Genomic DNA, 22,775 nt, shown 5'->3' on the forward strand with positions numbered 1-22,775 from the left:
GTTTTAACTTTAAATAGCGTATGATAACGATCTTCGTTTTTTCATATCACTGATGAAGGCTTAAGCATTAGCCGAAACGTCTGTTTTCAGAAATAACAACAGTCAGAGGATACCAATTTGCATAAAACTCATGACATCTCCTGACCACACTTTTTCCATTTTTAAACATAGGGGGCCATCACTGACCGAGTATAGTGTGCCGTCATTGGCCCAGAATAGTAAAATGGGTAGCAGCGAAATGTCAGGGGCGCCTGACGAAAAGCTACTAACAAGCTTAAGAGGGGGAGGGAGGAGGTCGGGCACCAACCGGAATAGGCTCTGGCTTGATTAGCCACATAGCTCATATGCAGACATGGTCTCGTACCCAGACCTTTTGCGGCAAGGTGGTTGTAAGATCCTACATTTCAGTGACAGTTACACGGGGTCATGTGTAGGTGTGTTACACGGTACGATCTGGGTACCAGATTAGTAGAAATATTACCGCTTTTTTCAACAAGCATTACATCTTGATACAATGAATACGTTTCATAAATAAAGAATGGGGCTGTTGCTAAGAGGCCATATTGTTTCTTATCGCGGTCATAAATTATGGATTATATACATATCTTGTTAAATTGAATTTTAACGAGTTACCAGCTATAAAGCTCGCTTATAACGTTTCTACTCATGATACCCGAGTTAGAATCAGGGAGGCCGCTATCGGTTCTTCCCACTTAACGCAAGTGCGGTCAATCGTGCTTCTTTTTCCATCTCCAAGGTTTTAGCTCTTTGTTTCGTATTTTTTTACCGAAAAAGTGCACGTTTTCGCGAGCCTTTCTTGAGTTTCTTCTTCTTTTATTCAATTAAAAAGCAAACTTCGATGGGTCTCCTCTTTGTGTTTGACATCTGCTTTCTCGTTAGCCAATCAAGTAGTTCGACTTTTTCGAACCATTAATGTTGCTTTCGAAAAGTTGTAAAAATTGCGAAAAGTCTGTAAATTACTTAAAAAAAGAAAAAAGTTTGCAAAGCTGGCAATTATATTTTATGGGAAAAAGAAGAGCAAACTTACTTTCAAAAAAGAAAGGAAATCAGCACTCGAAAAGCAATTGTAATATTATAACTGAATTAAATAAGAGCTTTGAATTATAAATGATTAATTTTTTATTTAAGTTGTCGTCCAATGAGGAGTAGTCTACTTGCTCAGGAAAACAAATTAAGGAGAATTAAGGGAGAGCAATTGAATTGCAGATCATGTCTATCAAGTGAAGAAGTTCCTCTTGGAAGAGCAGTGCGACAACGCGGAAATAAACTAGAATGGCTGTATTACGGCTGGTCCAGTATTCCATTGTGACTCTTAATATCTTCCTCGGATTCCTGATTGTCCTGACAAAAGGGGACTTTTGCGGATGCGTTTTCGAAACTCAACTCGGTGAGTTAAACCTCAAACTGCCCGAATTTGATTCTCAGGCTTCATTTCGAATACATTCAGGTGAAAAACATCAGTTCTTTTTTTATTTCACCTTCAGACCATGCTTTATTAGGTCACGTTATGTACACGACTGTTGTTGTGGACGAGTTTGAGTGTCGGTTAAAATGTATGGGAAATAAGAGTTGTAAGTCGGTCAATGTTTATCCCGGTGACAGTACTGGACAGCGCATCTGTGAATTAAATAACAAAACACGGCAGTTGAAGCCGAGTGATCTTGAACGGAAGAAAGGATCTACATACTATGGCTCTGTTCAGGTAGGTATTAAGTTTTAAATTTATCGTGGTTACTTGCCAATATGCCAAAGATATTCGGTTAATTTATTTTGTTTTGAACGTGATTAACCGGCGTGATTTAAATACAGTCATACTGAAGATCGATGCAATCCTGATTGAAGAATTGATTCATGCTAAGCGTGCATATATCAAGTTGTGGAGGCACGGAGGAAGCCTCGGAGAGCATGAGAGAAGCGAAAGAGTTGCTCGAGACGAAGCCAAGAGCAATTCTGGTTCAGCCAGAAAAAAGGAGCTATGTTTTTTTACACTCAAAAGTTTTGAGTGTAAAAAAACATAGCTCCTTTTTTTACGATCATCCAATTTGGCTGTTGAGAGCAAAGACAAAATAGGTGTCTTCATTTCGTTTTTCATATCGAGCTTGACACAGTATTGACTATTTTTTTAGGTTACGAGGTAGAGAAGTTCGGAACTTTAAATTTGTTTTTCTCTTTATCGGTCTTAAAACTGAGAATGACAAGGAAATTATCATTTAATAAGTGCAGACATATTGTTAAAGGTGTTATATACCTATATCCGCTACGTTTCTGCGAAGATGATGTGTTGAAACACCAGTTGGCTATATCACCTATTCATACTAAGTATGGAGCCTGATGCAAATTATTGGGTAAGCTTCATCTCTTAGCCTCAAGTTAATTACGTTTTTGGCGCGTTCTCGGTATCTGTATCAGTTTTCTCAATAGTTCTTTAGTTTGAAAAGATTCTACTATTTTGAACGATTATTCGTCATCATAGAAATTTCATGCTATCAAGAGTGGCCAGAGCTAAATGGGTGTTATCCACTTTTGTACAGAGTTATTGAAGAAAAAAAGTTATGATGGGTAGATTTTTTTCCTCTTAATGCAGTGTTGAGAAAACAAAGGGAAACAAATCAATTTTCCTTTCTTTTGTTTTAATTATGTTAGGCTTCCTGCATGGATGTTTCTCGTGAGCAAAATCGACCCGCTAAGAGCGGTCAGTGTCATCCGGGATATCATGGAACACTCTGTCAAACGCGTAAGTATTCAGAAGATTTTGATGGTTATGTATCCCCAGCTTTTTAGACCAACTGCAAAATGATTACGTACTGCCTCCTTTTGACAGCTCGAGGCGTTGGATAATGTTACTGATTGTGTTATAGATGAGTCATGACGTTAGAGGAACCTGCTGAGAACAAACTTAAACAAAATATAAAGTGGCGAGAGAAGACATGTAGAATCTCACGAAAAGATGCGCACCTGAAGTAAAAAACTGTTGTGTTCCGGTCTGGCTGGCCGAAGGTCAGCAACTATAACAAATTTAAGACTCCAGAAAGTCTCCAAAATGAACTCTGGGACCAAAATGTTTCACCTTTACGCAAAACGTTTTTCAGAGATACCCTTAATATCCACCCAGAGATAAAACTAGCATCCCAAACAATACTTAGACTCCCCTTTTGTTGCCACTGAGACTCAGAATGAAACCAAGACTCCTGATCTTTGTAATGAATGCCTTTATATTTATGTTTGTACATGTGAAAAGGAAAATTAGGGGTAAAAGTATTCATCCGCAGTGAGGGTTGTGCTGATCCAGGAATTACACCAAGCACATGTGGTATCGCCTACATCAAAGTGAATGGAAAAGATTATTCTCCACACACAAGAGGCCATAATGTGGTTGTTATCAGCGCTTTAACAGGTAACAAAGTCCAGGCTTACTACTTATCGTCCCTCGAAACGTTGGAAAAAATTGAGGAAAATTTTCAGATAAACTCTAAAGAAACTTGATAAGATATCAGTGGCCAGCTGACAGTTCCAGGCTGAACACGATACCACCAGTTATCTCTTGTCTTTTTTTTTCTCGATTGTTTCTTCTCACTGAGATCCCAGTCGCAGACAATATACCGGCATCCTCTGCAGGTATGAAATAGAAAAAACCTCGAGTACTTCCGCAGTCCCATATTTAAACGACCCAGAGTTAATTTGTATTTTATAATCAACTTGGATCATCACTTTTCTGAGGTGAAATGAAATAGGTAATCAACCTTACCTCTGACAATTTTCCCGAAAAAGCCTACCTAGCCTGATCTGCGCTCATACGCCAAAAGGTAACACCGCTGTCTCGCTATCGACTCCATCGTCTTAATTAAGGATTAAGATGTGCTCGGTTCAAAGGCTGCGGTATTAACTCCGGTTCGAATAATTATTATTTCGTTAATATTTCTTTACAATGTACGTACTCGTTGTAATCCTAATTGTAGTGGAAAGGAAACATTTGGTCCCCTTTTCATTTTCAGGAACTGTTCTAAGAGCAACAGGGTTTGACACTCATGGGAATAGTTCCGCTGGTAATCACCTGAGAGACTTTCTTAACGGCATAAAAGGAAAGTATGTACCATGTTTGAAGCTGTAATTTCGCCATCATAAATGTGGCGTCTGATTAGTCAAAAATCATCGATCCCAAGTTATATTACTCCAGCTGTACTTTTTTATATTTGCAATCTCTTTAAAGAGATATATTTTTCTATTTTTGGAAACTGTTCGGGATTGCTTCCAATGTCGAACGCATAAACATTTGTCCGCAATAACTTCCATCCGAAGCTGAATCTGAGATATGCCCATAAAACGAGATTCAGATAATCTGTGGGGAATCTATTTTAAAATGTTAATTCATTACCAAGTAGAATATTTCTTTGCTGCGCTTTTTTAGCAATAAAATACATTTGTTTGCCTTTTACATGGAAAAATAATGTTTGCTCCGATTGCAGAAAAATCATTCTGATCGCCATTCAAGATGAAGGCTCGATATACATATCACCAGCGATTGACGCTCTAAAAAGAGTTGGGGCTACTGATGACCTCCTCAATCTGACAGAGCACAGAGGATCTTTTGCTTTGCTGGGATTTGCAGGTGTGAACAAACCATCTTGGATTGCACAACAAAATGCCAAGGCAGGAAGGGGACCCAGTGAGATATCTCTGACAATTCCATCATCTACAGGTATATCTTCGTTGAGCTAACCGCCTCCCGGTTAGCTCAATGGATAGCGCACTGGACTGTTGTGCAGGAGGTCGAGGGTTCGAGCCCCTGCCGGACCAACACTCAAGGTCTCAAATAATTGAGAAGATTATGCTGCCTTTCTATAACATTAAGAAATGGTTAGATATTCTAGTCTTCTCGGAAAGGGACGAATAAATGGAGGTCCCGTCTCCTCCATGGTTAGGGGTAGGAGACTTTAATTTCCCACGCACGAGATTACTGTGTGATGTATGTCCTCCCCTGGGGTGGGATGGGTGGGTTGCTGTCTTGCGTTTCATACATGAACATCTGGGTAACCATGCCTCACGTAAAGACAATAAACTTCATTGATTGATTGATTGATTGAATGATGAGCGATGGAACATATTTCTCCAGGCTCCATAACGAGATGCCTTTATGACACAACAAGTTACATGCGGGCCTTGTAACTAAGCAGGTCTAGGCTCTCTTGCACTGATATCGTTGTGTGATGATTAACACGCTAAGATAACACCGCATTTCCTTCTGTAGCTATCAAAGGCTTATATTACAATCAGCCTGGCCACTCCTGCAAAGACATCCGGGACTCCGGTTTCTTTAAAAAGGACGGAGAGTACTGGATCGACCCTGAGAAGAACGGAAAGCCTTTAAAGGTCTACTGTGACATGACAACTGACGGGGGTAAGGCGAAAATGCTACAGAATGTTTAAAAACAGAAAAGGAATCTGATTGATAATGAGTTTCTGAAGTTCTACATCATGAAACAGCCATCATGTTTGATGCACAAAGAACTAACCTCATGTTGGCTTCGTATTTTTCAGGAGGCTGGCTTCTTGTATCCAACTTTGTGGTGGACGACCCATCCTCACGAGAGCTTTGGATTGAGTCGTCCTACCGCGAAATCAGCAACTGCCACAGCAACAGAACGTTGTTCATCACAGAAATTGCCATGAAAGAACTGAGAACGTACTTGTCTTTCACTCAACTGAGATTCCACTGCAGTAAACAAAAAGGACGCACGTTCCATGTTACCACGGCTGCTAACAGCACTGGTGAAGCTGTAGTCCAGTACTTCAGTAAGCAGACAGATGCACGTCCCTTGGCCTGTGGATCGTTCAACCGAATGAAAGATGATAACTCTAGAACGGCTGGACTTTGTAACCAGTGGAAAGACCAAAGGTGGAGTAAACCTTCTTTACGGGAGGGAAGATTGAACGATCATGCTAATTATGTGTCACATCTACATCACTGGTTTTTGACTCCTGGAGGCTCAAGATGGGAATGTGACGACTTTAACTATGGAAATAAAGAATTTTTTGGATTATCCTCTGGCGATTTCTGGAAAGTTTTTGTCCGTTGAGACCTAGCACCAGAGATATCTCACGTCTGCTTACACTAAGAAGTTTTATTTAAAGTTGATTAAAGTTTCCTAGCTTCAGGTATTTTTTAACGCTATCATTATCATTACTTTCAGTATTATTATTATTATTTTTATGTTATTGACAATAATTTTTCTATTGTCACTGACTTCGGAATGACCTTAAAATTGTGTTTACCACTAATGTTATTTCAAGAACGAGTATACACGTTGTTCGTTTGAAGGTTTTGTTTGTCCATTTATTACTCTGTTTTGAGTTGTAGTTGGTTTGGTAGTTCGGGTTTGCTTTAAATAATGATAATGATTTATATAGCGCATGCTACATGACGTTACGATCGCGTGCGGTTTACAATAAGTATAAAACAAATATCATAAAATTAGCAGATAAAATACCATAAAATACTAAAGTCACTTGATCCAAAATTACAACTGTTGCTTTTTGAACAAAGTAGTTCGAGGTAATTTTATAAAATTAGTTCACTAAGAAATGCAAATTTCACTACGAAAACTTGGAATAGGAATGCTGAGACAAGTTTGCTAAAATATGTAACAAAATTGTTAAAAAACATTACAGCCTGGTTAACGTAGCTGTACATGATGTACGACATTTTAAAAAGATAACTGAATTCAAGTACATTTTGATACTTTTCTAGCGTAAAGTAAACCTAAATCTTAAGTGATTTTGAATCAGTTCATTTGTAAATATTTGACATGTGGATGATTACGCACACAGTTTTAATTCGTCAATAGATGTTAAGTATCTTTAACATTATCCTTTATTGCATAATCTTTATAGTTCTTCTTTTGCATTTTTTTTATCCCATTGCAATGGCTTCTGAAAAACCCTCAGTTTACGGAACCAATAAAGTTGTTATTGATTTTCGGAACCAATAAAGTTGTTACTGATTTTCGCTATTGCATAAATAGCGCTATCTACTGCGAGGATCGTACATCATACATATCTAATACCGCAGTTCAAAATATATGAACTTCATATATTCATTGCATCTCAAAGTTGTTATTGTTACTGGTTATGGATCGAATGTCCGACATATTATCATCCTTTTTAGAAATGATGCAAAGTGATTGAAAAAGGAATGACTTAGGTATTTGCCAATTATTCTTCTAATCACCTCGCCCACACCAATTGGGCGCACCTCACCGTTACCCTTGTCAAGCGGAATAAGGCGACTGGCCACGATAGGTTTGATGGTCAGCGGATCAGCAAATTCCGTGCACAGTCTTCTTGTGAGTGGAGCTATAGACTCACATAGGTTGATACTTGATCTCTTAAAAGACTTGCATGCCAAGATCCTCTTGAAGCCATTGGCGTCCACGCCCGAGGGGCCGCCAGACCCCTTAGTTTTTAATCCAGCTTCTCTCACAAGCTCTTCATTAATTCCTTGAAACACCAAGTCAGGTATATCTTCCACAGGCCCGAACAACATCGACCCTAGCTTGGCCCTCTGCGCATCAGGGTGTTTTTCTCTCAGTTGTCTCACAACATCACTGGTCAGCGGTAATACTCCTCCGCTATCATCCTGACTGAGATAGCGCAGGGCCGAATTAATCTGACCCTCCATGACCAACTTTCCAAAAAATGCGAGCTTTATTTGGTGGATCATTCTTTTTCGACTTTGATAAGCGCCGTTGGATTATTCTCCCTTCGCGTAATAGGGACTCAATCTCGCCATTTCTCCACAGTATTAATCGTTTCTCAAGACATTCTTGATGCTCCTTTGCTTTCGATCTCTGACCAGGCTTTTGTAGCGCAACAGCGAGAAGAACAATAGCGGCTTTTAGCGCAAGGTGTTGCATGGATGATCCATTGTTCCAATCGTCAATGTGCTTCGTTAACTGGTCGATAAAGTCGCGACCATTTTTACCGTATGGAACTAAGAAAGTGTTTTTCTCCAAGTTGTTACTTCATTGCATGCATCATCAATCGTAGCAATGGTGATTGTTATAATTTCCCCGTTGGAATTTCGGCCCCAAATAACCGATACTGGCAAGTTGACAGTCTTGTAATTGGGTAAACACCCTGGAACATCATTAGACACATCCGGCCAATCACCCATTGTAACTCTGCTTTCCTCTGGGGTTTACAGTGGCTCTGCGTTATGTAAATTCAAGCCTCTTGTTGGATAATTAGCATTTCCATTTTCCCTATCGTTTTGGTTGTTTTGACTTTCATTTTCAACATTTTCCTTACTAGAATATTCACTTGTAAATGTGACATTCCCCAAATCCTTGACTCTTCTCTCTTTGATGGTTAGATCTGTTTCATTATCTCTTATTTTCTCTAGCCTCGAAGCTTGGTCCCGTAAGGTTTGGCTCTTCAAATGTAAGTTCTTATATCCCATATCATCCCACAACTCTTTCATAACTCTCTTCCTTCCACTCTCATTGCAAGGAGGATTCTCCGAAGAAACAAGCCCCAGCGCCTTTTTCTTGCACTCCAAAACATCTTATTTCATTTGTTCTGTCCATTTTACTTTCAGCTTTTTCGCCTGACTTGAAATGGCTGGTAGCCTTTGAAGCTATTTCGATAGTTTTACCTTGCTTCTCTTGCCAGGAATAGTCAGCAGCGGATAAATCCTACCCTCGTATACATTTCCTTGGTATAATATACTTTTAAAAAGGCAGTAGCGAGGATATAAAGTTAAAAACATTTGCGGAGAACACGTCAACACGTCCGCACGTCAACAAGTCACTTTTGGGTAAATCATGTGACCCGACCCGTCCGGCCCCACTCGCGCAATCCCATGGAAAACTAGAATGAAAGCAGACGTGTGCAGGGTTGGATGGGTTGACGTGAGCTGGTCCGGAAAAAGCTGTCCGCCCCTAAAGCACTTATACCTTTGTTGCCGAAAAAAAAAACACAAAAACAAAATATTTTTGTTGTTTTTGCGACAAAAGGAGTGACATCAGTGAACAAAAACGAGAAAATAAGTTACGTTTTTCGATAAGCAGTGAGTTTCTTGTTATGAATCAAAAGAAAAATAAAGGAAAATCTTTTGTTGTAGAATCTTTTGTGTGTTTTTTTCCGGCACGCACCAGTCTATCGCCTCTTATTTATGTTAGAAAAAAAAAAGACATTTCAAATATCCCGAGACTTAGTGATCAGTGGTCATATAATAAAATGCTTATTGATTGATTCAGGTCGGGTCGCACGGGGAAACATTTGGCTCTCGATCATGACACACGGACCTCGCTGCGCCCGGTCCGCAAGTCATGACCGCGAGCCAAATATATTTCCGTTCTTCCCTCTTACTCAGTCAATAAGTACAAAATTCTTTCATTGGACATAATCTGTTCCTAGAAGTTCTCAGATTTCCCCGAGCTTCCTTCTCGGAAAACTGTTCGCATCTCGGAACAGATATTCTCTGCAGCGGACAAATTATCGAAGCATATCCTCGCGCCAAAAGGAGGCTGTTGTTTATATATTTGTACTCGATTCGTTCTTTATTTTTACTCTTCTTATTGCATTTGGATAATAAGGTACAATATTTGACAATTCAGACGTGCAATTTTTCCTGACATTATCCTGACTAAAGTGTTCTAATTACTTTCTGGACAGTGTTTATTATTCATCATTTAAACATTTCTTAGCCAGTAATGAGTAAGTTAATTCATAGGACTCAAGACTTCATTGCAAAGTTGGTATGTTGAGTTAAACTTTTCATTTGAATTTCCTTATACAACCCAAACAAACAGCAGGTAACTTCTCTTACGCTTCTTGTGAAGGCAAAATACTCGTTATTGACCAAGCGTGAGGTCACGATGAGAGGATATTAACAATGTTTTCTTTTTGTGTTCTGGCCCATCTTGACTGCTAGAGTAGCCAATCAGAATTTAACATTCGCTCCATCTCACCCGTAGGTGATGCCAGCTATATCATAAAGAGGGAGACATCATTTCTATGGAAAGTGTGGGCTTACAGGCGCATGCATTTTCATTCGTGAGATATCAATTGCGTGCCTGTTCGAGAGTAAAGAACAGGTGGTGTTCCTTCCAGCGCATGTAATATTGCAAGTCGACCTTACATATTCCTCAAAACAAAGCCACTCTGTCGATTTGGCAAATTAGATTACCAATGATAATGATGAAAGTTGAAACAAAGTCTTCTGTCAATGTAGCGAACAAAAGAAATTTTCATGCATGCTGAAGAGCAACTAAAGCGATGTTTAAAAAAGAATCATGAATTATATATAACATACGTGTTTCAATTGTGTGTCTGATTTTAATAACACGCCCTGCTTACAGAGGACGGCAAATGTCAGAGAACCGTTGTGCAAAAAGAAAACTAAGGAGCTCTACCAAGGAAAGATAAAACGGCCAATTTTAGTATGGCTGTTGTGTGGCTAACCCAGTTTGCTATTATTACCATAAACATACACACATACATACATACATACAAACTTTATTGGAACTCCCTTTAACAGGGCTTTTCAGCCACAATAAACTAATTAAAATTATTCACAATAACACTTTAAACTACAATTATTTCTTATAAAACATATTCTTAGAAAGAGTCTTCTTAAAACTATCAATTTCTTTCACATTCTTCATATTCTCAGCTAGACCATTCCCTTCCCTTGGACCCCGGTAGTAAAACCCCCTTTGTCCACAAAACTATTACGTCCCCTTGTATTCCTATTGTGGGCTGCTGAACGTTTAACAAAATATTTAACTCAATAATCTGGAGCTAGACCATTTACATATTTAAATGCTAAAACCAAGTCATTAAATAAAACTTTCTCTGTAACATCTAACCATCTAAGAGATCTCCAACCCTGAGAGATATGATGAAACTGCCAAAACAACTCTGGCTGCAGAATTCTGCACCAACTGTAGTTTGTGTAGATTGCGTTTAGATGTGTTCCCCACACTGAGGAACAATAAAACAGTTTACTGACTACAAAGCTATTTCTAAGCAATAAAAGTGTTTTCTTGTCTAAGAGATGTTTAATTCTTCTTATGTCTTTGTGATATGTACATCATAGGTAAGATATTGGTTAATATATACCCCTAGATCCTTAGCAAACAGAACAAGTGAGATAAGTTTTGCCTAAAAAAAAGATAATGAAAACGGAGGTACCCTCTTAATAAGTTGTGCTGAGCCAACAACCACTAATTTGTCTTGTCAGGGTTTATAAGTAGAGCATATGTTGTGCACCATTTAGTAACATTCCTAAGATCTTGGTTTACGGTTGCTAGCACTTGATGAATCCGATACAGGAAACTTAAAGTACAATTGATTATCATCGACATACGCGGCAGTATGACTGTGGGTAATAGCACTAATTAAGTCATTGATATAAATTGTAAAAAGCACTAGACCCAAGATTGATCCCTGAGGTACGCCGTTTGTTAAAGGTAGCATTTCGGAAACTGAATCTTCGTATCATACCCTTTGATAGTCTACTGGATAGATAGCTGTTAAACCATGAAACTGCTGAATCTTTGAGGCCCAGTTTTCAAAGTTTTTTTAGTAATAAATTATGATTAAGACTGTCAAAAACTTTTGAAATATCAAGCAGTACAAGCAACGAGGCCGATTTTTCATCAGTTGCTTTCAAGAGATTGTCTGAAACATTTATAAGGGCAGTTTCTGTTGAATACATTTTCCTATTGCCACTTTGGTGGAGCGACGATTTATTATTCGTTGTTAAAAATTCCACAAACTGCTTGTGTGCCAGTCTCTCACATAAACATCCTTTTGGGAGTCCTGTTTGTCCTAGCAAACAAAGACTTTTGTGGGAGCGTTACGTTTTTGAAACTTGAGTCGGTGAGTAAATACTTTATAAAAGCGAACAAAAAGGGTATTTAAACTCTCTTTCAATAGCTAGTAGGTATTAGAAAGAACATCCTTTTGCCTCTCAGACCATGCCTTGGAAGGTAATGTCATGCACACGACCGTCGTTGTGGACGAGTTTGAATGTCAGATAAGGTGTATGGAAAATACCAGCTGTAAGTCGATCAATGTTCACCCCGGTAACAGCGATGGAAAACGTATGTGTGAATTGAATAACAAAACACGGCAAATGAAGCCAGGTGATTTTTAAAAGAGGACAGGATCTACTCACCATAGCTCTGTTCAGGCAGGTTCTAGTTTAAGCCAGGAACAATTTATGTTTTGGAGCTACTTTTGTATACTAATGAAACATCAGGAAGAGAACATCAGGCAGTTAAAACTGTCTGGCAAAGGTTTCTCCAAGCAGGTCTTAACAACCTTCATCATTTTACAACCCCCGTTTTACAACAACCTGAGAATAGCCTGTTTTAGAGTTGACATGAGTGGTCCTGGTCCTCTTTCTTAATTTTCCACTAAATGGGTTTTAAAAACTAATTACAATCAATACTAAATCAAAACTCTTGAAGGTTGGCAAATGAACACATTCTCTTACTTCACGTGGGAGAGAATTCCAGAAACTCATTGCACGGTATAAAAATGTGCGTTACCCAGAAGCTCACTTATAAGCTGGGATATTCAAGTTATGCTTATATCTGGTATTACAATCATGAACGCAAGCACGTGTCTTAAATCTGTGACAAAGGTAGCTGGGGGCTAACCCCTTGACACATTTGAATGCTAAAACTTCAAGCTTAGCTCTCTTAATACCGGTGTTATATGATCAAATTTCCGCTTTCCAGTGATAATTCTACAAGCGAGATTCTGAAATTTCTGCAACTTCGAAATATTTTTCATTGAAGTATTAGACCAAAACCGCAGAACAGTAATATAGCTTACTAAACACTAAAGTATTTATAACCCGTTCTAGTGTCTTAGCATCAAACAGATGCTTTACGATATTAATCAGAAGAAAATCATCTTGCACTTTTCTTTGCAAGAAATACAAATTAGCTCATGATCATTAGCTTGCCAGTGTTGGATACGAAGAAGGAACCTTTTTGATAGTGTAGTCTGATCGTCCGGGTGCGCTCGGAGTCCTGGAAGGGACAGTCAGTATTACCGTTAACAGTTCCTCACAGGACTCCACACACCCGGGCGATCAGTTACGCGATAAATGTTAACTCCGGATTCAAACCATTTATTGTTAAGAACTACTGTTTTTTATGATTACAAATTCTGTTGAAAGTCGTGGTCATCTTTCGACTAAAGTCTGTACCTTTGTATGTTATCAGCACTTTATAAAACAGCAAGTCGTGAAAACGTGTGGAAATTTGTACCTACCATTCTGTGCACCATCATAAAAAAAACGCTCAAAAGTCAAGTAACAAATATGCTATTTGCTACGACGAAGGGCTAACGCTCGAAACGTCAGCTTTTATAACCGTAACAAATATGCTGCCGGTAACATACTTATAAAATTCATTTGAGTTTTTGTCCTCTTTTAGTTTCAGTCAGTGTGATCACGAATCCATATTTTGGGCACAAACTAACTCTGTAGCTATAATTCTGGCCTTCCAACAAGGAAAAGGTGCATGTTGTAGCTAAAACAGCGCGGCGCGCTCAGATAAGCTAAGTGGCCTTAACACTCGGACTCCGGGCCAAGAAGTCTGCACTCAAGATATTGCCGGGTTAGTACAGCACAAATATGAGTGTTGTAGTTAACACTATCAACTGAGAAATTCTTTCTAGAACACGCATTTAGGCGGCGTTGACAAAGTTCCAAGTCATGCTTCGGCTTTGAGAACGGTAGGAAGGCTTTCCGACCGTTTTTAAGTATTTCTTTAAGCGAATCTGGCAATCTTTCTGGATATCTTGAGTCATTTTTACATGTACCCCTACAGCAATGCCTAGTTGCAACCATTTTAGAAAGTTAGAAAATAGTCTTCCTTCTGATACGTTTCGCATACAAGTCCTTGTAAAGACTCCGAGTGTTTGTCCTAAACCAGCGGGGGGTCCAAAGATGACATACCTATTTTTAGACCTGGCGCGCAGCGCCATTGGGTAAACACCCAGGAACATCATTAGACACATCCGGCCAATCACCCATTGTAACTCTGCTTTCCTTTGGGGTTTGCTGTGGCTCAGCGTTATATAAATTCAAGCCTCTTCTTGGATAATTAGCATTTCCATTTTCCCTATCCTTTTGGTTGTTTTGACTTTCATTTTCAACATTTTCCTTACTACAATATTCACTTGTAAATGTGACATTCCCCAAATCCCTGACTCTTCTCTCTTTGATGGTTAGATCTGTTTCATTATCTCTTATTTTCTCTAGCCTCAAAGCTTGGTCCCGTAAGTTTTGGCTCTTCAAATGTAAGTTCTTATATCCCATATCACCCCACAACTCTTTCATAACGCCAATATATCCTCTCATCCTTCCACTCTCATTGCAAGGGGGATTCTCTGAAGAAACAAGCTCCAGCGCCTTTTTCTTGCACTCCAAAACATCTTTGTTCATTTGTTCTGTCCATTTTACTTTCAGCTTTCTCGCCTGATTTGACATGGCTGGCAGTCTCTGAAGCTATTTCGATAGTTTTACCTTGCTTCTCTTGCCAGGAATAATCAGCAGCTGATAAATAATACCCTTCTATACATTTCCTTGGTATAATATACTTTTAAAGAGACAGTAGCGAGGATATAAAGTTAAAAGAGTTTAAATAAAGTTAAAAACATTTGCGGAGAACACGTCAACACGTCCACACGTCAACAAGTCACTTTTGGGTAGATCATGTGACCCGACCCTTCCGGCCCCACTCGCGAAATCCCATAGAAAACTAGAATGAAAGCTGACGTGTGCAGGGTCGGATGGGTTGACGTGAGCTGGTCCGGAAAAAGCTGTCCGCCCTAATGCACTTACAGCTTGGTTACCGAAAAAAAAAAACCACAAAAACAAAATATTTTTGTTGTTTTTGCGACAAAAGGAGTGACATCAGTGAACAAAAACGAGAAAATAAGTTACGTTTTTCGATAAGCAGTGAGTTTCTTGTTATGCATCAAAAGAAAAATAAAGGAAAATCTTTTGTTGTAAAAATCTTTTTTGTGTTTTTTTCTCGCACGCGCCAGTCTATCGCCTCCTATTTAAGTTAGAAAAAAAAAGACATTTCAAATATTCCGAAACTTAGTGATCAGTGGTCATATAATAAAATGCTTATTGATTGATTGATTCAGGTCGGGTCGCACGGGAAAACATTTGGCTCTCGATCATGACACACGGACCTCGCTGCGCCCGGTCCGCAAGTCATGACCGCGAGCCAAATATATTTCCGTTCTTCCCTCTTACTCAGTCAATAAGTACAAAATTTTTTCATTGGACATAATCTGTTCCTAGAAGTTCTCAGATTTCCCCGAGCTTCCTTCTCGGAAAACTGTGCGCATCTCGGAACAGATATTCTCTGCAGCGGACAAGTTATCGAAGCATATCCTCGCGCCAAAAGGAGGCTATTGTTTACATCTTTGTACTCGATTCGTTCTTTATTTTTACTCTTCTTATTGCATTTGGATAATAAGTTACGATATTTGACAATTCAGACGTGCAATTTTTCCTGACATTATCCCGACTAAAGTGTTCTAAGTACTTTCTGGACAGTGTTTATTATTCATCATTTAAACATTTGTTAACCAGTTATGAGTAAGTTAATTCATAGGACTCAAGACTTCATTGCAAAGTTGGTAAGTTGAGTTAAACTTTTAATTTGAATTTTCTTTATACAACCCAAACAAACAGCAGGTAACTTCTCTTACGCTTCTTGTGAACGAAAAATACTTGTTATTAACTATGTTATTGACCAAGCGTGAGGTCACGATGAGAGGATATTAACAATGTTTTCTTTTTGTGTTCTGGCCCATCTTGCCTGCTAGAGTAGCCAATCAGAATTTAACATTCGCTCCATCTCGCCCGTAGGTGATGCCAGCTATATCATAAAGAGGGAGACATCATTTCTATGGAAAGTGTAGGTTTACAGACGCATGCATTTTCATTCGTGAGATATCAACTGCGTGCCTGTTCGAGAGTAAAGAGCAGGTGGTGTTCCTTCCAACGCATGTAATATCGCAAGTCGACCTTACATATTCCTCAAAACAAAAGCCACTCTGTTGATTTGGCAAATTAGATTACCAATGATAATTATAAATGTTCAAACATTCTCCTGTTAATGGAGCGAACAAAAGAAATTTCCATGCAAGCTAAAGAGCAATTAAAGCGATGAATAAAAGAGAATCATGAATTATTTATCATTCGTACTTTAATTGTGTGTGTGATTTTAATAACGCGCCCTGCTTACAGAAGAAGGCAATATCAGAAAACCATTATGCAACAAGAAATCTTAGGAGCTCCACCAGGGAAAGATAAAACCGCCAATTTTAGTATAACTGTTGTGGGGCTAACCCACTTTGCTATTATCGCCATAAACATCCTTTTGGGAATCCTTTTTGTTCGGGCAAACACAGACTTTTGTGGAAGCGTTTTTGAAACTCGAATCGGTGAGTAAATACTTAAAAAACAACAACAACGAAAAGGATATTTATACTCTCTTTCTCCAGATAGTAGGTATTAGAAAGTACGTCCTTTTGTCTTTCAGACCATGCCTTGGTAGGTAATGTCATGCACACGACTGTCGTTGTGGATGAGTTTGAATGTCAGATAAAGTGTATGGGAAATAACAGCTGTAAGTAGATCAATGTTCACTCCGGTAACAGCGATGGAAAACGTATCTGTGAGTTGAATAATAAAACACGGCAAATGAAGCCAGGTGATTTTAAAAAGAGGAAAAGATCTACTTACTATTGCTCTGTTCAGGTAGGTTCTAGTTTAGGCCGGGAACAATTTATGTTTTGGAACTACTTTTGTGTACTGATGAAAACTGAGAGTATGATTTGCTATTGGCTTGAAAGTAGCGCATACTTCGTAAGAGAATATCAGGCAGCTAAAACTGTCTGACAAACGTTTCTCCGTGCGGGTCTTTTAGACTACCTCCATCATTTTGCAATCCCGGTTTTGCGACAACCTGAGTAGAGCCTGTTTTCGGGTTGACATAAGTGCGAGGGCAACGTCAGATTTCCTTTTTTCGATAAAACGCATATTTAACATCTGAATATTGATAATAGGGAAAGAAGCTATATTCACTCTGAACAACGATAAATCGTAGAACGGGAAGAAGAAAAGTTCACCTTTCTGTTTAATTAATCAGGCCTCCTGCATGGATGTTTCTCGCGAACAAAAACCAGCAACAAAAGGCGGCCAGTGTGATCCGGCATACAAAGGGAGAAACTGTGTAACACGTAAGTAGTGAGGCTATCCTAGAAATAATTTCACTTGAGACATTCCCAAACAAAATACATGACTATTAAGAGCTACGTAGCCGGAAGTAATTTGTCAAATGAGGACTCCTTTAAAACTCATTGCCAGACAGTTATATTCAAGTTTCCTTATAACTTGATTCCCTTTTCTCAGAGTCTTAACCTTTTAACTCCTGAGATCTGATTGTTAATCCCCCCCTCTAGCTGCTGCAAATTTCCTTGTAACTTAGTTAGGAGAACTTCGTGTTGGATCAAGACAGCAACTTCTACTTGTTACGGTATTTCCTCAACCGTCAGAAAGATACAACTCTTACGAACTCAGCTACTTTTCTTATTTTTTTTTTATTTCATGATTAACCCGAAGGTGGGTGTAAATACAATAGGACTCTAAGTCCCCTCCAAGATATTTACACCCTTAATCCCAACCCCTAAATTAGATTTAAAATCCCAACCCAACGCATTAAGAAAAAGAACAAACATATAGTACATATTTTACAACTGACTGCGGAATTAACAAGAACAAACTGTAAAAGCATTAACTTTACGACATTTAGGACAAATCAACATAAAGGTACGAACATTATCTCTATCAAATATTTGATTTAACCTAAGGAAATAGAAAGATTTGAACTTAGTTTTAAAACAAGACAACGAAGCTTCAGCTTTGATATGATCGGGAACAGCATTCCAAATATTAGAAAGTCTTACAAAAAATGAATCCCTAAAAAGTGAAGTTCGAAAGAAAGGTGTTGCTAGGTAAATTCCTGATGCACCACGACGTGATTTGCTATTTCAAAATTTAACATAGTTTTCTATGTTAAGTCTAACGATCTCTAGTTTACATTTAAGAAAGAAAAGCAGGTCTAAATATTCAAGCCAATAATTAATGGGCAGTAAATTAAGATGAATTAGACGGTGTCGATAGCTCGTGTCCTTGTTTTTTCAAATGAATTTAGTAGCTCGTCTTTGAGTCCTTTCAATTAATAGAAGGTTCTTAATTACAGACTGTGGGGCCCAGACCTGTGAAGCGAAACTCAAATTCGATGCGATCTTATCAAAGAAGAGTATAATAAAGTTAAAGTTTTTTCATTTTGAATTGTATGACAATGTCTCCTAATAAATCCCAAAAGTTTGTTAGCTTTAGAGACAGTCTGAATTATATGTTCGTTCCATGTGAGGTCCTTGGTGACTGTAAGCCCAAGGTTCCTTTCTTAGGTGACAAGCTTTAGCTCGCTATTGTTTAGGTTAACAACTTAAAGGGCCAGTCAGGTAACAGTGAGTCAATGAAGCTGTCAGTCAGCCAGTCAGATACCAGTGAGTCAGTCAAGTAGTCAGCCAGCCTGTCAGTCATCAGTCTGTCAACCACTTAATCAACCAGTCAGTCGGCCGGTCAGGTAGCAGTGAGTCACTCAACAAGTCAGTGAACCTTTCACTCAGCCTTCAGTTAAGTCAGTCACTAGTCGGTCACGAGTGAGTTAACTGAATGATATCGTTGTGTGATGATTAACAAGCTAAGATAACACCGCATTTCCTTCTGTAGCTATGAAAGGTTTATATTACAATCAGCCTGGCCACTCCTGCAAAGACATCCGGGACTCCGGTTTCTTTAAAAAGGACGGAGAGTACTGGATCGACCCTGAGAAGAACGGAAAGCCTTTAAAGGTCTACTGTGACATGACAACTGACGGGGGTAAGGCGAAAATGCTACAGAATGTTTAAAAAAAGAAAAGGAATCTGATTGATAATGAGTTTCTGAAATTCTACATCATGAAACAGCCATCATGTTTGATGCACAAAGAACTAACTTCATGTTGGCTTCTTACTTTGCAGGAGGCTGGCTTCTTGTATCCAACGTTGTGGTGGACGACCCATCCTCGCGAGAGCTTTGGATTGAGTCGTCCTACCGCGAAATCAGCAACTGCCACAGCAACAGAACGATGTTCATCACAGAAATTGCCATGAAAGAACTGAGAACGTACTTGTCTTTCACTCAACTGAGATTCCACTGCAGTAAACAAAAAGGACGCACGTTCCATGTTACCACGGCTGCTAACAGCACTGGTGAAGCTGTAGTCCAGTACTTCAGTAAGCAGACCGATGCACGTCCCTTGGCCTGTGGATCGTTCAACCGAATGAAAGATGATAACTCTAGAACGGCTGGACTTTGTAACCAGTGGAAAGACCAAAGGTGGAGTATACCTTCTTTACGCGAGGGAAGATTGAACGATCATGCTAATTATGTGTCACATCTACATCACTGGGTTTTGACTCCTGGAGGCTCAAGATGGGAATGTGACGACTTTAACTATAAAAATAGAGAATTTTTTGGATTATCCTCTGGCGATTTCTGGAAAGTTTTTGTCCGTTGAGACCTAGCAACAGAGATATCTCACGTCTACTTACACTAAGAAGTTTTATTTAAAGTTGATTAAAGTTTCCTAGCTTCAGGTATTTTTTAACGCGATCATTATCATTACTTTCAGTATTATTATTATTATTTTTATGTTATTGACAATAACTTTTCTATTGTCACTGACTTCGGAATGACCTTAAAATTGTGTTTACCATTAATGTTATTTCAAGAACGAGAGTATAAACGTTGTTCGTTTGAAGGTTTTGTTTGTCCATTTATTACTCTGTTTTGAGTTGTAGTTGGTTTGATAGTTCGGGTTTGCTTTAAATAATGATAATGATTTATATAGCGCATGCTACATGACGTTACGATCGCGTGCGGTTTACAATAAGTATAAAACAAATATCATAAAATTAGCAGATAAAATACCATAAAATACTAAAGTCACTTGATCCAAAATCACAACTGTTGCTTTTTGAACAAAGTAGTTCGAGGTAATTTTATAAAATTAGTTCACTAAGAAATGCAAATTTCACTACGAAAACTTGGAATAGGAATACTGAGACAAGTTTGCTAAAATATGTAACAAAATTGTTAAAAAACATTACAGCATGGTTAACGTAGCTGTACATGATGTACGACATTTTAAAAAGATAACTGAATTCAAGTACATTTTGATACTTTTCTAGCGTAAAGTAAACCTAAATCTTAAGTGATTTTGAATCAGTTCATTTGTAAATATTTGACATGTGGATGATTACGCACACAGTTTTAATTCGTCAATAGATGTTAAGTATCTTTAACATTATCCTTTATTGCATAATCTTTATAGTACTTCCTTTGCATTTTTTTTATCTCATTGCAATGGTTTCTGAAAAACCCTCAGTTTACGGAACCAATAAAGTTGTTATTGATTTTCGGAACCAATAAAGTTGTTACTGATTTTCGCTATTGCATAAATAGCGCTATCTACTGCGAGGATCGTACATCATACATATCTAATACCGCAGTTCAAAATATATGAACTTCATATATTCATTGCATCTCAAAGTTGTTATTGTTACTGGTTATGGATCGAATGTCCGACATATTATCATCCTTTTTAGAAATGATGCAAAGTGATTGAAAAAGGAATGACTTAGGTATTTGCCAATTATTCTTCTAATCACCTCGCCCACACCAATTGGGCGCACCTCACCGTTACCCTTGTCAAGCGGAATAAGGCGACTGGCCACGATAGGTTCGATGGTCAGCGGATCAGCAAATTCCGTGCACAGTCTTCTTGTGAGTGTAGCTATAGACTCACATAGGTTGATACTTGATCTCTTAAAAGACTTGCATGCCAAGATCCTCTTGAAGCCATTGGCGTCCACGCCCGAGGGGCCGCCAGACCCCTTAGTTCTTAATCCAGCTTCTCTCACAAGCTCTTCATTAATTCCTCGAAACACCAAGTCAGGTATATCTTCCACAGGCCCGAACAACAACGACCCTAGCTTGGCCCTCTGCGCATCAGGGTGTTTTTCTCTCAGTTGTCTCACAACATCACTGGTCAGCGGTAATACTCCTCCGCTATCATCCTGACTGAGATAGCGCAGGGCCGAATTAATCTGACCCTCCATGACCAACTTTCCAAAAAATGCGAGCTTTATTTGGTGGATTATTCTTTTTCGACTTTGATAAGCGCCGTTGGATTATTCTCCCTTCGCGTAATAGGGACTCAATCTCGCCATTTCTCCACAGTATTAATCGTTTCTCAAGAGATTCTTAAAGCTCCTTTGCTTTCGATCTCTGACCATGTTTTTGTAACGCAACAGCGAGAAGAACAATAGCGGCTTTTAGCGCAAGGTGTTGCATGGATGATCCATTGTTCCAATCGTCAATGTGCTTCGTTAACTGGTCGATAAAGTCGCGACCATTTTTACCGTATGGAACTAAGAAAGTGTTTTTCTCCAAGTTGTTACTTCATTGCATGCATCATCAATCGTAGCAATGGTGATTGTTATAATTTCCCCGTTGGAATTTCGGCCCCAAATAACCGATACTGGCAAGTTGACCGTCTTGTAATTGGGTAAACACCCTGGAACATCATTAGACACATCCGGCTAATCACCCATTGTAACTCTGCTTTCCTCTGGGGTTTACAGTGGCTCTGCGTTATGTAAATTCAAGCCTCTTGTTGGATAATTAGCATTTCCATTTTCCCTATCGTTTTGGTTGTTTTGACTTTCATTTTCAACATTTTCCTTACTAGAATATTCACTTGTAAATGTGACATTCCCCAAATCCTTGACTCTTCTCTCTCTGATGGTTAGATCTGTTTCATTATCTCTTATTTTCTCTAGCCTCGAAGCTTGGTCCCGTAAGTTTTGGCTCTTCAAATGTAAGTTCTTATATCCCATATCATCCCACAACTCTTTCATAACTCTCTTCCTTCCACTCTCATTGCAAGGAGGATTCTCCGAAGAAACAAGCCCCAGCGCCTTTTTCTTGCACTCCAAAACATCTTTGTTCATTTGTTCTGTCCATTTTACTTTCAGCTTTCTCGCCTGACTTGAAATGGCTGGTAGCCTTTGAAGCTATTTCGATAGTTTTACCTTGCTTCTCTTGCCAGGAATAATCAGCAGCGGATAAATCCTACCCTCGTATACATTTCCTTGGTATAATATACTTTTAAAAAGGCAGTAGCGAGGATATAAAGTTAAAAACATTTGCGGAGAACACGTCAACACGTCCGCACGTCAACAAGTCACTTTTGGGTAAATCATGTGACCCGACCCGTCCGGCCCCACTCGCGCAATCCCATGGAAAACTAGAATGAAAGCAGACGTGTGCAGGGTCGGATGGGTTGACGTGAGCTGGTCCGAAAAAAGCTGTCCGCCCCTAATGCACTTACAGCTTTGTTGCCGAAAAAAAAAGAAAACACAAAAACAAAATATTTTTGTTGTTGCGACAAAAGGAGTGACATCAGTGAACAAAGACGAGAAAATAAGTTACGTTTTTCGATAAGGAGCGAGTTTCTTGTTATGAATCAAAAGAAAAAAAAAGGAAACTCAGTTTGTTGTAGAATCTTTTTTGTGTTTTTTTCCGGCACGTACCA

At 38.9% G+C, this 22,775-nt stretch overlaps 2 protein-coding genes and 1 pseudogene across 3 annotated transcripts; all 3 read left to right on the forward strand.

Annotated features, from left to right (window-relative positions):
• Window positions 1-1,228: 1,228 nt before the first annotated feature.
• Window positions 1,229-7,013, forward strand: LOC148721560 (uncharacterized). Of its 2 annotated transcripts, none has more exons than XM_088735068.1 (8): window positions 1,229-1,408; window positions 1,506-1,723; window positions 2,665-2,755; window positions 3,260-3,415; window positions 4,014-4,104; window positions 4,485-4,717; window positions 5,267-5,416; window positions 5,557-7,013. In XM_088735068.1, the coding sequence occupies exons 1-8, from the start codon at window positions 1,294-1,296 to the stop codon at window positions 6,093-6,095; spliced, it is 1,593 nt and encodes a 530-aa protein (XP_088591194.1). In that variant the 5' UTR covers window positions 1,229-1,293; the 3' UTR covers window positions 6,096-7,013. The 2 variants fall into 2 exon arrangements, with proteins under 2 accessions (XP_088591194.1, XP_088591195.1); XM_088735069.1 differs by having other exon boundaries at window positions 1,249-1,408; window positions 1,624-1,723.
• Window positions 7,014-16,337: 9,324 nt separating this feature from the next.
• Window positions 16,338-17,315, forward strand: LOC148721561 (uncharacterized; annotated as a pseudogene).
• A 775-nt stretch (window positions 17,316-18,090) lies between these two features.
• On the forward strand, window positions 18,091-20,638 carry LOC148721562 (uncharacterized). Its single transcript, XM_088735117.1, has 2 exons — window positions 18,091-19,015; window positions 19,156-20,638. The coding sequence occupies exons 1-2, from the start codon at window positions 18,868-18,870 to the stop codon at window positions 19,692-19,694; spliced, it is 687 nt and encodes a 228-aa protein (XP_088591243.1). The 5' UTR covers window positions 18,091-18,867; the 3' UTR covers window positions 19,695-20,638.
• Window positions 20,639-22,775: the final 2,137 nt, after the last annotated feature.

Source organism: Stylophora pistillata, chromosome 10 (genome assembly GCF_964205215.1).
Source record: "Stylophora pistillata chromosome 10, jaStyPist1.2, whole genome shotgun sequence".
NCBI classification, from domain to species: Eukaryota; Metazoa; Cnidaria; class Anthozoa; order Scleractinia; family Pocilloporidae; genus Stylophora; species Stylophora pistillata.

Bases quoted from the DNA above. Each gene is read 5' to 3' on its own strand.
- LOC148721560 (XM_088735068.1), top strand. From the start codon at position 1,294: ATGGCTGTATTACGGCTGGTCCAGTATTCCATTGTGACTCTTAATATC. The intron at 1,409-1,505 runs GTGAGTTAAACC...TTTCACCTTCAG, and splicing joins CGTTTTCGAAACTCAACTCG to ACCATGCTTTATTAGGTCAC. The intron at 4,105-4,484 runs GTATGTACCATG...CTCCGATTGCAG, and splicing joins CTTAACGGCATAAAAGGAAA to AAAAATCATTCTGATCGCCA.
- LOC148721562 (XM_088735117.1), top strand. From the start codon at position 18,868: ATGAAAGGTTTATATTACAATCAGCCTGGCCACTCCTGCAAAGACATC. The intron at 19,016-19,155 runs GTAAGGCGAAAA...CTTACTTTGCAG, and splicing joins TGACATGACAACTGACGGGG to GAGGCTGGCTTCTTGTATCC.